The 15,825-nt window shown below is 44.0% G+C and overlaps 1 protein-coding gene across 9 annotated transcripts in view; it reads left to right on the top strand.

Annotated features, from left to right (window-relative positions):
- Positions 1–15,825, top strand: part of STAT6 (signal transducer and activator of transcription 6) — a 206,826-nt gene that overhangs the window by 45,660 nt on the left and 145,341 nt on the right. The window contains exon 1 of one of the 9 annotated variants that reach the window (XM_075591492.1): positions 13,779–13,911. The exons of 4 other annotated variants lie outside the window; for them this stretch is intronic. In XM_075591492.1, coding sequence (XP_075447607.1) covers positions 13,881–13,911 — 31 coding nt within the window. In that variant the 5' untranslated portion in view covers positions 13,779–13,880. Of the gene's footprint in view, positions 1–13,778; positions 13,912–15,825 lie in introns of those variants that run through there. 4 more of the 9 variants (XM_075591491.1, XM_075591490.1, XM_075591489.1 and 1 more) reach the window with 4 other exon arrangements.

Raw genomic sequence — 15,825 nt, 5'->3', positions numbered from 1 at the left:
TCCTGGCAGGTACCTGACCTAAGTGCACCAACAGTTCATGGGGTAGCTCTAGTCCATACAGTTTTGGATGGGACTAACATTAGGGAAGGACATCAGGGTATTGGTGCCTGGCACCCAATGTACTTTGGAGGACACTCACCCGGAAGTACTGTGTACCCTGGTATATATGTATACTGTGTGGTACAGGCTGATGTGACATATGTTCAGTAAAACCCGTTTTATATACCTGCATGTGTAATTACTGGTAATATTGATTCCTGTGAGGGGCTCTTCCCACTACGCTGGAATCCCTCGCAGGTGGAGGTGCTGCACCAAGACGAACAAGTGACACCCCAGGCTCCCAGAGGCAGAGGCTCAGGCCTTCTGGTAGCCAAACTGGTATCAGCAGCACTTGTGGTTCCTTTAGTATGGGGAAAAGGGGCTACATACTGTATGGGCCATGCTTCTATTTCACTTCTGATAAGCTGGTGTTTATTAGTATTCCCTCTCTTGACCTTTCTTTTTAGCATACCACTGATTTTCACTTTCAGTGGTTAAGAAAACCCCAAGAAGGTGGGGGTGGAAGATGTGTATTTGCACTACTCTCCACTTTCTCACATTGTTTTATCCCTTTGTTGCAATTCATTCTAAGCACACAGATCGCTATGACTTCATTCTAGAGAGAGATTCTAGGGATTGTAGTCCAGCAATAGGTTCTCACCAAGCTGTTTGGCATCTGCCTGCCTGTTTATTTTTATTGCTAGCGTTCAGTGCCGGTTCAGTGTAAAACTATAGCTTCCTGAGAGATTTCATACCATTCTAGCGCTAAGCATGCTCAGTTGACCTGACAATTCTCAGTAGCAGCTACTGAATACGCTTATGTAACCCTCAATAGCTGTACTAGTTAATTACACTGTTCAAAATGTAAGGATATGGGTTCTATTTCAGGGAAGAAGCAAATAATGTGCAGTGGGGCACACTACAACAAGATCAGGCTAAAACATATGGGGGGAGAGGGTCATTTTCTAGAGAAAAATCATGCGCAACATAAAGCAGATGCAGATCTGGTGAGGGTTGAGCATGCTCAGCTGTGCAACTACCTCCTTCACCGACCCTATCTACCCCCAACAAACCAGGTACTGTACTCTGATAAGGTAATTAAGCCGTTTTAATTTTAATAACAGTATTGAAGCAGGGGATCTGGAGCTGAACCGGAATAATTTCAGCCTCAGGACCCACTGCTTCTCGAATTGCAGGCCCCGGTATGACGTACCGGTATCCCCGCAAAGTTTAAATGTCCCAGTCACGTGACCAGGAGATTTAAACAATCCAGAGGGATACTGGAACCCCATACCGGGATCTGTAACTCAGGAAGCAGGGCGTCCCCGAGGTTAAAATGAATGCGGTTCAGCTCCGGAGACCCGTTGCTTCAATACTGTGTTATTAAAATAAAATAAAAACAGTGCGATCACCTGTATGAGCAGTGCAGGGAGATGCAACTCTGTGCAGCTCTTAGAGACTATGGCAGATCGCTCGGGCAGAACGTAGAAAAAGACAGCGATAAGGACACCGCTATCCTGTGCGGGGTGGCCTTTTCCTACCAAACGGTTACGCGTCGTAATGACGTTCCCTGACGCGTTTCATCACCAGACGGCGACCCTTCTCAAAGGGCTAATCATGAGTAGTATAGGAGCTGTGTATTTATGTCTACTGGGTTGCTTAGCAACCCATATCTAGCGAGTGATAGGCTCAGTATCATGGAGGTTCATCCAATAGGGATTTAAATTACTGGTGAATCATGTTAATGAAGATGATAATAATGGGTACTAGCATGGAACATAAATACACTAATGAATGAAATAAATAACTATATTTAAAGGATAAATTACTAAGTATAGATGATAAGTGATAAATGAATTGATAAATGAGCTTGTCAGATCATAAATAAAGACAGAATAAACCTAAAAGCATACATAAAAACAGTTACTGGTTAAAGACACACACACACACACACACACACACACACACACACACACACACACACACACACACACACACACACACACACACACACACACACACACACACACACACACACACACACACACACACACACACACACACACACACACACACACACACACACACACATATATATACATATACATATACATATATATATATATAGTGCAGAATAAATGAGTTCTTCAGTATTAGGTGATACCTTTTTTATTGGACTAACAATTTATGTCATAGGACAAGCTTTCGAGAGTTCTCCTCTCTTCTTCAGGTCAGCAAAGAAGAGAGGAGAACTCTCGAAAGCTTGTCCTATGACATAAATTGTTAGTCCAATAAAAAAGGTATCACCTAATACTGAAGAACTCATTTATTCTGCACTATCGCAACTGGACTAACACGGCTACTTTCTGCATTATATATATATATATATATATATATATATATATATATATATATATATAAAAATCACCTAGATGGTATTTCATAGAATATAACAACCAATAAATGTACAAATAACACATTTATTGTGACATAATAGAAGAGATGAAAATAAAAATAAAAACTATAAATAAATTGCAATAATAAAATGAATATCAATAATAAACATATCAATAATTAAAAGATGATTATTAATACGAAATATAAATTTAATGAAAAAATAGGGACAATGAACAGATATTACACCAGAGATGGATATATAATGAATAGAATATCCACTGGCAGATAATGAATCCTAAGGAATTACATATATAGACGGTCCTGTAAAGACAATGTACCCACAAATGATGGATCAACATAGCAGATATTTAACCTAAGAATAAAACATAATTGCAAAATCTTGAGGATAAAATAGGCCTATAGGAGAGAGAGAGGAGAGAGAGAAGAGAGAGAATACGGACAAGGACTCCGAAACACTCCGATGAAGCCACTACAGGTGAAACATATGTAGGGCAAGCTAAGCGTTACCACCTAGTTCGCTGGCTATATCGGAGAGGTCTGCTGCCTAACCTCCTTTCAGAGTGTTTCGGAGACTTCAATAGGAAGCATAACACTCTGACTACTCCTTATCTTGTGTATGGTTCTAAGTACAAGACACATACTTTGTGATCTTGCGACAGCTGCTAAAGCTTATCATAACAGACCCACAGGCTCAATAAATCCTGAACCTGACGGCCTGGCACAAATGTGTATGTATATCTGATCTACATTCTATCAGGCTCAACCACATTCATTTTGAACGTATACATCATTTTAGGTTACATCCTTTACCATTTGGGAGTAGTGTTCAAACGACATTAAATTGTAACAGAATCACTACCACTTCTAGTATAATTATATAGTTGTGGGATACTCATACTCATAATAGTGGTTTCTATCTACACTGTTAGTTTGAATTAGGCACACAGCTAACCTCTCCGTTTTTAATTCACTTTTTTAATATGTCTTATTAGTAATAATAACCTGATTGTAGGGAATTCATTCACGCATCCTCATAATGGAAATTGCATTAAAATCAAAGAATTTATGAACTGTGAGTCCAGATACGTTCTATACTTCAAACGGTGCCCCTGTGGACTATATTAGGTGGGGAAGAACATGAGAATGTTGCAAGAACGTCTGAGTCTTCACCGGTCAGCCATCTGGAAAGCCCTGGCAGACACAGAGGGTAAGGAGGATCTCACCCACCAACCTCTGGCCAGACATTTCAAGGAGCATAAACATGGACTAGGTTGTATGCCTATTGTCCAGGCTCAAATATCTGGAAGAGGAGGTGACCGGAATAAAGCACTCCTACAGCTTGAAGCTAAGATTATTTAGAGCTTGGATACCCTGAGTCCTCGTGGATTGAATGAGGACTTTAAATTAAGCTGTTTTCTATAACTATGGTCATTTGCGGACAACATGCTATTGCTGACAATAGGAGGTTCTTCCTTCCACAGCAAATTTTTTATGCATTTACACTGGCGACACACTTTATTCGAGCTCGGCTAGTCCCACGAATTCGGGTATACCCGGGTGTATTGAGGTTTGTGACTGTTTTCTGCCCGAGTGCATTGAGGTATTTTCCAGGCAGGGATTGAAGCATTTTATTCCCGCTGGCTGCAATACTGCACAGTATATATATATATACTGCATTACAATTCATGAATTTATGCCATCTGGTAGACACGCGAAGCATTGCAGCCTATTAAATCCTAATCATTATCATTTAACAGATCAGCCGCCCGTCAGCCAGGCATGAACCCAGGCTGGGAAGGCAAACGCAACGGGGCTTGTCAGAGGTGAGGAGCGGCGCATTCCAGGTATCTGCCAGGTACATACTGGGTATTTGCTCGAATAAAGTGTGTCGGTGCAGTATTAGTTGGATCATATCATGTCGGAGGTGCACTATGAACAGGTTGTACCCAAGGCACTCTACATCAAGGATATCCTATCCTGTCCTTTCAGCTGGACAGAAGTGAAGTCAATCTGGCAAAGTGGACCTATCTTGTGGTATACAAGGATCATGTCAATCTGACTTAATAGATGCCTCTTTGTGGGGCCATAAGTTGACATTTTATTGGCCAGTTGCATCCCAGGCTTTATAGTCACCTATAGTTTGTTACATTATGTATTTATACAGAATTACTATTTATTGTATGATTTGTACCTTTGCAACGTGCTTCTTTCAGAACAACGCTTCATATCATTCCACAGGCAGTACAGGTGGACATTGGCTTTGGTAGTTTATTTAATTGTATTGTACTGTATGACTATGTGGACTATTCTGTGATCTCATTGTTTATATCTCTTTATTAGCATCACAGGTAGACATTGATTGCGGCAACGTGCCATAATATGACAGGGAGCTTAGAAATCCTGTATAAGGTATCTGCATTTTTGTATATCAGTGACTATTACTTTAATCAGTGACCATTACTTTATTGGTGTTCCAGCTACATCATCATTGTGTATATCTACAGTCATGTGAAAAAGAAAGTACACCCTCTTTGAATTCCATGGTTTTACATATCAGGACATAATAACAATCAACTGTTCCTTAGCAGGTCTAAAAATTAGGTAAATACAACCTCAGATAAACAACAACACACGACATATTACACTGTCATGATTTATTTAACAAAAATAAAGCCAAAATGGAGAAGCCATGTGTGAAAAACTAAGTACACCTTATGATTCAATAGCTTGTAGAACCACCTTTAGCAGCAAAAACTTGACTTAATCGTTTTCTGTATGACTTTATCAGTCTCTCACATTGTTGTGGAGGAATTTTGGCCCACTCTTCTTTACAACGTTGCTTCAGTTCATTGAGGTTTGCGGGCATTTGTTTATGCACATCTCTCTTAAGGTCCCGCCACAGCATATCAATCGGGTTGGGGTCTGGACTTTGACTGGGCCATTGCAACACCTTGATTCTTTTCTTTTTCCGCCATTCTGTTGTAGATTTGCTGGTGTGTTTGGGATCATTGTCCTGTTGCATGACCCAATTTCGGCCAAGCTTTAGCTGTCGGACAGATGGCCACACATTTGACTCTAGAATACTTTGGTATACAGAGGAGTTCATGGTCGACTCGATGACTGCAAGGTTCCCAGGTCCTGTGGCTGCAAAACAAGCCCAAATCATCACCCCTCCACCACTGTGCTTGACCGTTTATATGAGGTGTTTGTGCTGATATGCTGTGTTTGGTTTTCGCCAAAACGTGGCGCTGTGCATTATGGCCAAACATCTCCACTTTGGTCTCGTCTGTCCAAAGGACATTGTTCCAGAAGTCTTGTGGTTTGTTCAGATGCAACTTTTTAAACCTAAGCCGTGCTGCCATGTTCTTTTTAGAGAGAAGAGGCTTTCTCTTGACAACCCTTCCAAACAAACCATACTTGTTCAGTCTTTTTCTAATTGTACTGTCATGAACTTTAACATTTAACATGCTAACTGAGGCCTGTAGAGTCTGAGATGTAATGCTTGGTTTTTTTTGCAATTTCTGTGACCATTGCACGGTCTGACCATGGGGTGAATTTGCTGCGATGTCCACTCCTGGGAAGATTGGCAACTGTGTTGAATGATTTCCAATTTTGAATAATCTTTCTCACTGTTGAATGATGGACTTTAAATTGTTTGAAAATGGCTTTATAACCCTTCCCAAATTGATGGGCAGCAACAATTGCTTCTCTAAGATCATTGCTGATGTCTTTCCTCCTTGGCATTGTGTTAACACACAACTGAATGCTCCAGACCAGCAAACTGCTAAAACTTCGGCTTTTATAGAGGTGGTCACACTTGCTGATGATCAATGAATCAAGGGCATTTGATTAGCAGCACCTGTCTGCTACTTAGCATCTTAATTCATATGGAAGAAGTAAAGGTGTACTTAGTTTTTCACACATAGCTTCTCCATTTTGGCTTTATTTTTGTTAAATAAATCATGACACGGTGTAATATGTCATGTGTTGCTGTTCATCTGAGGTTGTATTTACCTAATTTTTAGACCTGTTAAGGAACAGATGATTGTTATTATGTCCTGATATGTAAAACCATAGAATTCAAAGAGGGTGTACTTTCTTTTTCACATGACTGTATGTACTTTCACCACAATTTTTTGAGCACAATTTGGGTGTCTAAACATGTTGTTTTCAGCGTGTTCCTGCATACAGCGATGTCTAGATCAGTTCTGGCAGCTGAATTACTGTTTCAGGCTCTTCAGAAGCAGCTTATAAGGAATCTAGGAGGCTAGAGACGCATTCCAAAGTGTCTGCAGGAACAGAGGTTGGACGGGCTTTTGCCAGGTTGAATCAATCATTTAATTAATTACATAATTGGTTGCAATGAAGAGCAATTAGCCACACCTGACATCTATGGTATTTATGTGTTAAACTGTCTTTCACTCACTGTACCACCTTGAGAAAGGTCCCGTTGGTGGGACCAAAACGTTGGTTTCCAGTGTCATTTTGTTTCATTGCAAAACTCTTTCACCTGACTTACCTAACTGCTGTCCCTGATTTTGCGTAAAAACAGTATCATATATATACTGTATATATATATATATATATATATATATATATATATATATATATATATATATACACATGTAGAGGTATCAGTACCGTGTTAGCCGAGCTTCAATAATCAAAAAAGAAATAGATGATACCGTTCTGTGGCTAATGAAATGCTTTTATTTGCGCGAGCTTTCGAGATACACTGATCTCTTCTTCCGGCGATGTTACAATGAATGAAGCAAGCAAAAGGTATACTTAAAAACAGTGTCTCTTGGAATGTTATCTGTGCTTGTCCTTCCCCCAGTGTGGATGTGTTTTATGGCTAGAGGTGTCAAAAGGTTCCTGAAAGCAAGTGATGTAAGAGTGTGTGTGTGTGTATCTGTGTGAATATAAATGAATGGAGAGCCCACAGTATATACAGTGCTTTACAAAAGGTGTGTGTGGAGTGGGAGTGGATATAAATGGTGTGGGTAGGTGTGGAAATGTGAGAGATTGTAGCACAACTAAAAGTGTGTGTGGATACTATGTGGTCCCTATTGGTGTATAGGGATGGAAAAAACAGGGAGAATTAGTATGTGTAAGAGGCAGCTGTGTGTGCATACATATAGCACAGTATGTACAGACTTGGCCTTTAGCGCTCATGGGAAGAGAGTTCACTAGTGTCAGTAATGACTCATAAAATTTCGATCTCTGTTTAGGCCAACGCTAAGTGTCCCGAACAGTTGCATAAATTTGTATTCATGCAACCGTCTCTCTTTCTGTGTTTTAAGATTACCTTTGAGTATGGCAACCCTCAGATCGTTCATCTTATGGCCAGAGTCAGAGAAATGTTCGCCGACAGGACTGTCTCTTGTTCCGCGTGTGATGCTGTGGTGATGCAGGTTCATTCTCTTGTTTAGCCCCTGCCCTGTCTCACCTATGTAGTAGCAGCCCCCTGGGCATTTCATGCACATGATGAGGTACACGACATTGCTGGAGGAACAGGTGAACCTTCCTCTGATTTTGTATTCCCGATTCCTGTGTGGTATTTGTATTGTGTCCGCTGTGTAGAGCATTGCGCAGGTTTTGCATCTTGGGTCCTGGCATGGTTTAGTCCCGTATTCAGTTGTACTGCTGAATACTTTACTCCTCACCATAATATTCTTGAGATTACGGGGTTGTCTGTATGATAATAAGGGTGCTTCAGGGAAGACCTGTTGCAGTCTTGTATCTTCCTGGAGGATGGGTTGTAGTTTCCTGGCGATCTTGCGTAGGGCTCCTAGGTGTGGGTTATATGTGACCACCAAAGGTACCCTGTCGCTTGTCTCCTTCTATTTGTATTCAAGGAGATCACTTCTTGGTATTCTGGTGGCTTTGTGAATTTGCTGGTCTACAATTCTGTGGTTATATCCACGGTTTATAAAATCTGATCTCAAGGCTTTAATCCGCTGGTCTCTGTCTGCTGTGTCGGAGCATATCCGGTTGTATCATATGGCTTGACTGTAGATGGTTGCATGCTTGGTGTGTGTCGGGTGGAAGCTGTTGTCCCTCAAATAGCTGGCTCTGTCTGTAGGTTTGCGGTATACAGAAGTCTGTAGTTGGTTGTTCTTTATAGTAATGGTGGTGTCTAGGAAATGTACTTCATCCGCGGAATGGGTGAGTTTGAGGTTGATGGTCGGGTGGAACGTATTGAAGTTGTCATAGAACTGTAACGAAGGTATGTAAGGGGTTTCAAGTGACAGGTGGAAAGAAAGTCACTTTCCAGTTTTGCACAGAAAAGATTGGCATACTGTGGCGCCATCCGAGTACCCAAAGCGGTCCCGGTTGTCTGGAGGTATGTGTCATTTCCAATATATATATATATATATATATATATATATATATATATATATATATATATATATATATATATATATATATATATATATATATATATGAGAGAGAGAGAGACAGACAGACAGACAGACAGACTGCGCTCATGGTGGCGGCGCGGGCACTTCTGCAGCCCCAGTGATATGTGAACTTGGCTGCCAGAGATTGGGGAGGCAATCGGGGGCATGGCGAACGCGTCATGAAGCTTGTTCGCCCTCATTGTCTGAACCAGCTCATGATGGACTTCATGATGATGGACGACACTTGACTGCTGCCCAAAATCACAAATTGTATTGTCTGGCCACAATGTAGCAGCGTCGACGCACTACAGCACCGCTAGGGGCAGCGGGCACATGTGGAACTACAATAGGAACACAGGTATGAGTTCCGGACGTGCGTGCCCACGTAGCGACGCCGCCACCATGAGCGCGGCCTAACTCTTCGAGGCCCATGAACACTGACCCAAATCCGTATCTGATCCATACAGTAGCGACATACTTTATTAAAGTAAATGCCGGCGGCATGCCGGGATCTACCCCAGCTGCCGCCAGTAAAAAATGCGCGCTGCCGCGTTTCCCCCACGCACCCCCCCTCCACATCGCGCGCAATTACCCCCCCTTCTGGACCCCGAACCCGGCTTCTGTCATGCCCCTCTGCTTCCCCGCACCCCCGCTTACCTTAATTTCATCTCCAGGGGTGTCGGGGAAGCCTGGGGAAGCCGGGGAAGACGGGGAAGCCGGGCGCGCATGTGACTGTGACGTCACAGTGCGCCGCCACGCGCCGCGGCTACCCGCTTCCCAGCCTCATACAGCCAGCGGCATTTGCTCGAATAAGAGCTGCCGCTGCTGTATGTGAAAATAATAATAAGCAGTGTCTGGCTTCCGAACCTTATTACCCTTCCCATCTGGTACCTCCACAAAGTGAACCTGCTTCGCCCCATTCCCATCTACATATGCCACCCGATCTTTATAAATACTGTGGACATTGTGCTGTATCCATACTATCTTTTCTACTCTAGAGTTACGTGATTTACCGGTATCCTAGTAATAACATAGTTACATAGTTACATAGTAGATGAGGTTGAAAAAAGACGTACGTCCATCAAGTTCAACCTATGCTAAATTTAGACAACAGATACTTTATCCTTTATCTATACTTACTTATTGATCCAGAGGAAGGCAAACAAAACACCCCAGAGTCATATAATCCAATGATGTCTCATAAGGGGAAAAATAAATTCCTTCCTGACTCCAAGAATTGCAATCGGATTAATCCCTGGATCAACATATTTCCCATATATACTTATTTGGTATATCCCTGTATACCTTTCCTATCTAAAAAGATGTCCAACCTTTTTTTGAAAAAATCTATTGTATCTGACTAACAACATCTAACGGTATGGCGATGTGGGAGATGAGTTGTTACTGCGGTATTACCATGGTGCTGGGGTGTGGGGTGAGGGGAGAGGAGTACCTCTGAAGTCACCACGCTGAGAAATCATTTAGCGTGTCAGCCATGACGTCACGGAGCTGGTTCACCCTCATTGGGCAAACCGCTCAAGTGACGCGCCAGAGAGCGGCATAAACAAATTTGCTTGCTTCTGCAAGCAGCTGAGTGCCGTGCACTCACGGACATGTGCAAGCGCTCTCTCACGCGGCACAACACATTACCACAATGTGTTTCATCACGGCGAGCGCACACGCCCGCTCAGCGTCACCCTGGCCGCAACCTTAGACTCAGCTGCTCTCACTTCTTCTTCCTGGCAGACTGCTTCTCACAGCAGCATCTGGTCTCGCTCAGTGTGAAGCAGCACAAGACAGTAGACAGCATCAAGGAGAGCAGAAATGCAGCATGACAGGTTACCACCCCTCCTCTGGGACTCTTAACCCCTTCTTCCCTGTCTGGCACTGTTAACCCCATCCTCCCCCTTTCCCCTGGGATCCATAACCCCCTTTATTACCTACCTCCCCCCCTGGGACCCATAACCCCATCCTTCCTGTGACTCTTTACACAGCCCTTCTTTGTCCTCCCCACTCCCCCCGCCCCTTTCTTTTCCACTCCCCCCTGAGACTCTTCCTGCCCTGGGACTCCCAACTGCTGCCCCCGCCCTCACCCAATTCCTCACCTTTCCATTTCACTATCAAAGAGGCAGCAGGGCATTGCAGGGAGATTTGCCGCAAATCCCTCCTGTAACAAAAGGGTTAATCCCTTCATTTCCAAACAATCTGCATGTCTGTCACCTTTTCTTCACCTTCACTGTTTCCATCCCCCTCATTCACACCTCATCCCACCACTCTCACCCTTAGATATTCCCTCCATTTAAAAACACATGTCATTTATAATGTTAAAAATACATACAACATATTTTATGTATTTTTAACATTTTATAAATTAAATGTGTTTTTAAAAGGAAAGGAATATCTCAAGGGGAGAGTGATGGGACGAGGGTGGATGGATGACAGAGATGGGAGCAGTGGAGCTGAGAAAGGGTGAAGCGCAGACATGGAAAGGATTTGGAATTGAAGGGCCCTTTGTTCTAGTAAATCTAAACAAAATGTATTTCTTTTGAACACTTTTTATTTAGATATACTTAAACATTTTGGGGCTTTTAAAAAAAAAAATCAAATATTTGTCACAATATAGATCGTTATTGCGATTAATTTATTGATATGGTTATCAGGGGATTCTTTCTCTTATCGCCCAATCCTAGTCTACTCCATGTTTGGTCACAGCAATCATGGCATGGCTGTGCTGCGTGATATGCTGTTTAGCCTTGTACTCTATCCATTGACCCCGAAACATATAAATCACATCCATTGTATCAGCAGCGACATAGGGATATTCATAGCCCCACGTGTCCTTGACCCGATCTCGAACCATACTATCGGCACGGCTCAATCGGGTCATCTTGTGACAGTACGGCACACTGGGCAGAACCCATACTAGGAGCTCTTCTTTTAGGGGTCTCTGCCAGAGCCAAGTCCCATGGAACATCATCACTAAAAAACAAGCAATCATCAAGTTCGTCCAGGTGTCGTTGATAGGCCTCATTCTCCTCATCAAAGGTCCTTTAAAGGTTCTTCCCACCTCCTCCCCTTGTTCATCCCTACCTCATTGACCGGAGATCATACGGGTCCCGCTTGTGGACAGGTGACCCCTGAGTGTCAGGTCATCCCCATCGGCAGACACCAGGACATACTCACCAGCTGTTACTATAGTCTGGCAGCACGGTGGCAACCGGGCACTTCCCAGATAGGAACGATGGGGAAACTCCTCTGATAGGCACAAAACTCTCGGGTGCCAGGACGATTTCCGCTGGACGGGCCTTAAGGTTATCACAGCACGTGGAACCTCCGACTCATCCTCGCTGTCTCCGGGGGATGAGTCGGAGGTTACGTTAAATGAACAGGGTTATACATTTGTAATGATGTTTCCCCCACCCAATCGCAGATAGGGGCCATTACAGGGTGTATGAGGTTCATGATAGAAGAGGAGGGGGATGGAGACCGCACTGCCTAATGAAATGCTAAAGGGTTACTAATGTAAGGGAGGGGTGCTGTGGGACTAAGCAAACAGGAACATACACAAAGAGAAAGAATCCCTGTAAACAAGCACTCTTCCTCCACTAATAATTATACAGTTTATTGTGATAATCAGGCAAACAAACATAAAGTTAAAACCTACTAGATGCCAAAGTGATTAATATCCATTACATGAGCTCAGTATGTGAGCGATATACTAATCTACACACCTGTGCACCAGATCTACATGTTCCGTGTTGCCATGGTGACGGGTTGGTCGAAGCCAGCCGAAGCAAGGCAAGAGAGTTACAGAGGCCTCACGCAGTCCACCAGCATTTAATTTAAATGTCTTGTTGAAGAGCGTGGGGCCTGTGCAATTGCCGGGGCCACCTAAAGAAATCTCGCGCCCCCCTGTTTGCGCACCCCTGCTATAAAGTACACCTAGTTTGGCATAGATTTTGGATGTCAGAGTATCAATATGCAATTCAAATGTTAAATGGGAGTCAAACATATGCCCAGATAAATAAAACCAGTGAAAGGGGCTTGAATGGTGTGGTAGCCTTAGACTAGGTCCCTGCTGCAGCCGGCGGGACGCGCGTCCGGGTACGTGCCTCTCACCAGCCCCTTACCTCCTCCCTAGCTGTCCCCAGTGACGCCTCGCTTCCCGTCTCACTGCACACTGACGCGTCAGCCAGCAGGGGCTACAATACGATTGTGTTCCCAAGCGGCGACGCGTCACGTGGCAGGGAGCCAATGAAGAGGGGAGATCGCCGGCAGGGGGGTGGATACTTCATCAAGGTTCTCAGCAGTTTGGGCGAAGTATGGTAGTTGAAGTGAGAGTTATGTCAGCTGCTTGTGACTGGCTGGTTTTTTTTTCAGGTGAGAGTTTGTGGTGTCACCCTGTATGAGGGCTCTGACTGGGTGCTGCGCTGTTTATACATAACCATGCTCAGCACACACACACACACATCAGAAAATGTGCATCATAGCCACGCCCGCGCGCCTAAAAACGGCTCCCTACAAACCGCAGATCACGGTTACATGCGCTGCCAGGACGCATGGCGGGCGCGCCAGCTCGTGCAGCGGGGCCTTAGCCTTAGAAAAGTAGCCTTAGCCCCACATATCATCATTACATTTTTTTCAGTGTCTCTAAAAACAAATTGTTTTACATGTGCCGCAACAGCCAACACAGATTTAAGATAACAATAGCTGCGTATCAGAGAAGATTAATCTCTGCATTGTCACGTAGACCCAGAGGGTTACCACAAACTGTTCCTTGATCTTATTAGAGGGAGTACTTCCTGCATAGGCTGCCAACTTGTTTCTCATTGCTCAAGCAACTGTTACGGGAAAACTAGGAGGATCCAAGGGAGCAGGCAACATAGCTAAGCATTCTCCAGCCAAGGACGCGAGTTACTATGAACAAAACAGTGGCATTAGTCCAGCCAAAAGAGAGAAAAAAGCCATGACTTTCCATTCTGGTAAATAACAGCAGGACTGGATCCAAACTAGGACTGGATGAACACCGTGATCTGGAGTACGTTCACAGGTATGGCCTGAAAAAAATGTGGCTAGGTCTGTACTAAAACACAGTAAAGCATGTTCCATTAATGTGTACTCTAGGGCAGGGGTGCATAAACTGGGGGGCGCAGGCGGTTACAGAGGTCCCGCGCTCTCCCCCAAGGCATATAAATTAAATGCCGGGGGACCGCACAAGACCTCTGTAACTTCCCCTACCTGGTCTTCGGCGACGCGTCGCCGTGGCAATGTGACATCACATGACCCCGCAACGTCACTTGATGCTAGGGGGGTGTGAACAGGGGAGGAGAGCAGGGCGCAGGGGGGAAAGTTTGCACAGCCCTGCTCTAGTCACTCACTGATACTGATTAACAGCACACATATCTCTGGCAATGTTGTGGTCATTTGACCTGTGTAAATTGTCAGCACAAACGCAAATGTTTCGCACATCTCTATAACCTATACGACTTTTACAAAGTGGGATTTCCCTGGAAAACACCTCCTGGAAGGTTCCGACAGATTAACTTTCTCCTCATCTTTTAATAAATGTGTAATAACTAGGTGCACATTTATGTGTCTGCAGTGTGATTAACATGGGCTAATACCCTGCGGGATTAATACTGTGTATTATGTGTGCAGCAGATGCTTAGCCGGGTCTGTCTGACTCAGACCATATACTGTACAGGCAATTTGATGACTTACTGTACAATTGTTTATTAAGTAGAACTATTACAATGACATCCTATCGTTCCTATTACAGTGGAGCTGCATCCACTCTGCAGCTTTCCTACTCTGGCCCAGATCCACAAAAGGGTGCTAAGCTTTAGCACACCCCAGATCCCATTCATATGAGAATGGGAGTAAAAGCATGCTAACACTTAGCACCGTTTTGGGCATCTGAGTTCTTACAACATAGCTGCACTCTGTAGAAACCTGGGAAACTGTGTTGTTCAATCAGCAGCAGAGTGGTAATGCCCATACTTAACATGGTTGCCAGAGTAATTTTGTTTACTAGTACAGTGGTTTTCAACCTTTTTGCGTGAAACTTCGTTGCTGGAACCTACAGAGTTTTGATGGGGAAAATTTCATTCGCTGTAACAGAAACATGTGACGGAATTGACGTCATGACGCAGAAATGGCCGTGGGCCTTGGTGCGTTCGCAGGAGGGTCCTTGGGCCTCCGGTGCATGCGCAGAGGCCTCGGCACAGCACTAACAACACTTGGCAGACAGAGACACCACACGCACAGTAACAGACACAGACACACAGACAGACACAGACACACCCTCAGATACACACCTACAGACATACTCACACAAGGAATTCACAGTTAGTATACATATAGTATAATAGGTAAAACGGGGTTTGTGCCGAACACGCGCGTTCTAAGTCAAACTTCTTTGCGTTTCGTCAGCGAAATTGTATTTTGATTTTTAATTAAAAACATCACCATCACAAATACAATTTCTGTGACATAACAGTGACAAAAGACAGAAGTTTAACTTAAAATGCACGTGCTTGGCACACCCCCGTTTTTTATTTTGTTATGGAACGCTAGAATTAGATTGAAATTCTGGGGAACCCCAACCCCCCTCTCTTTCCCCCCTCTCTTTCCCCCATCTGTCTTTCTCTCTCCCCCTGCCGTCCATCTTTGTTACCCCTCTCTCTGTTCCCCCCTTACACCGCCTCATCCCCCTTACCCTCTCTCTCTGCTCCTTATGCTCTCTCGCCCTCCCCCTTATGCTTTCTCCAAATTATGCTCTCTCCCTCACTCTCTACCCCGTCACACTCTCCAACACTATTTTCCCCTTACACTCTCCCCCACTCTTCCCCCCTTTGACTCTCTACTCAGACCACCCTCAGCTGCCTCCTCTTCTTCCTCCATCTCACCTCAGGACTTTGCTGACTTTTTTAAGGAAAAGGTGGAGTCCATACGGCAGAACATC

The sequence above is a fragment of the Ascaphus truei genome, chromosome 3, assembly GCF_040206685.1.
Source record: "Ascaphus truei isolate aAscTru1 chromosome 3, aAscTru1.hap1, whole genome shotgun sequence".
NCBI lineage: Eukaryota > Metazoa > Chordata > Amphibia > Anura > Ascaphidae > Ascaphus > Ascaphus truei.
Note: the sequence above shows the minus strand (reverse complement) of the source record. Positions and strands in the feature narration are given on the sequence as shown.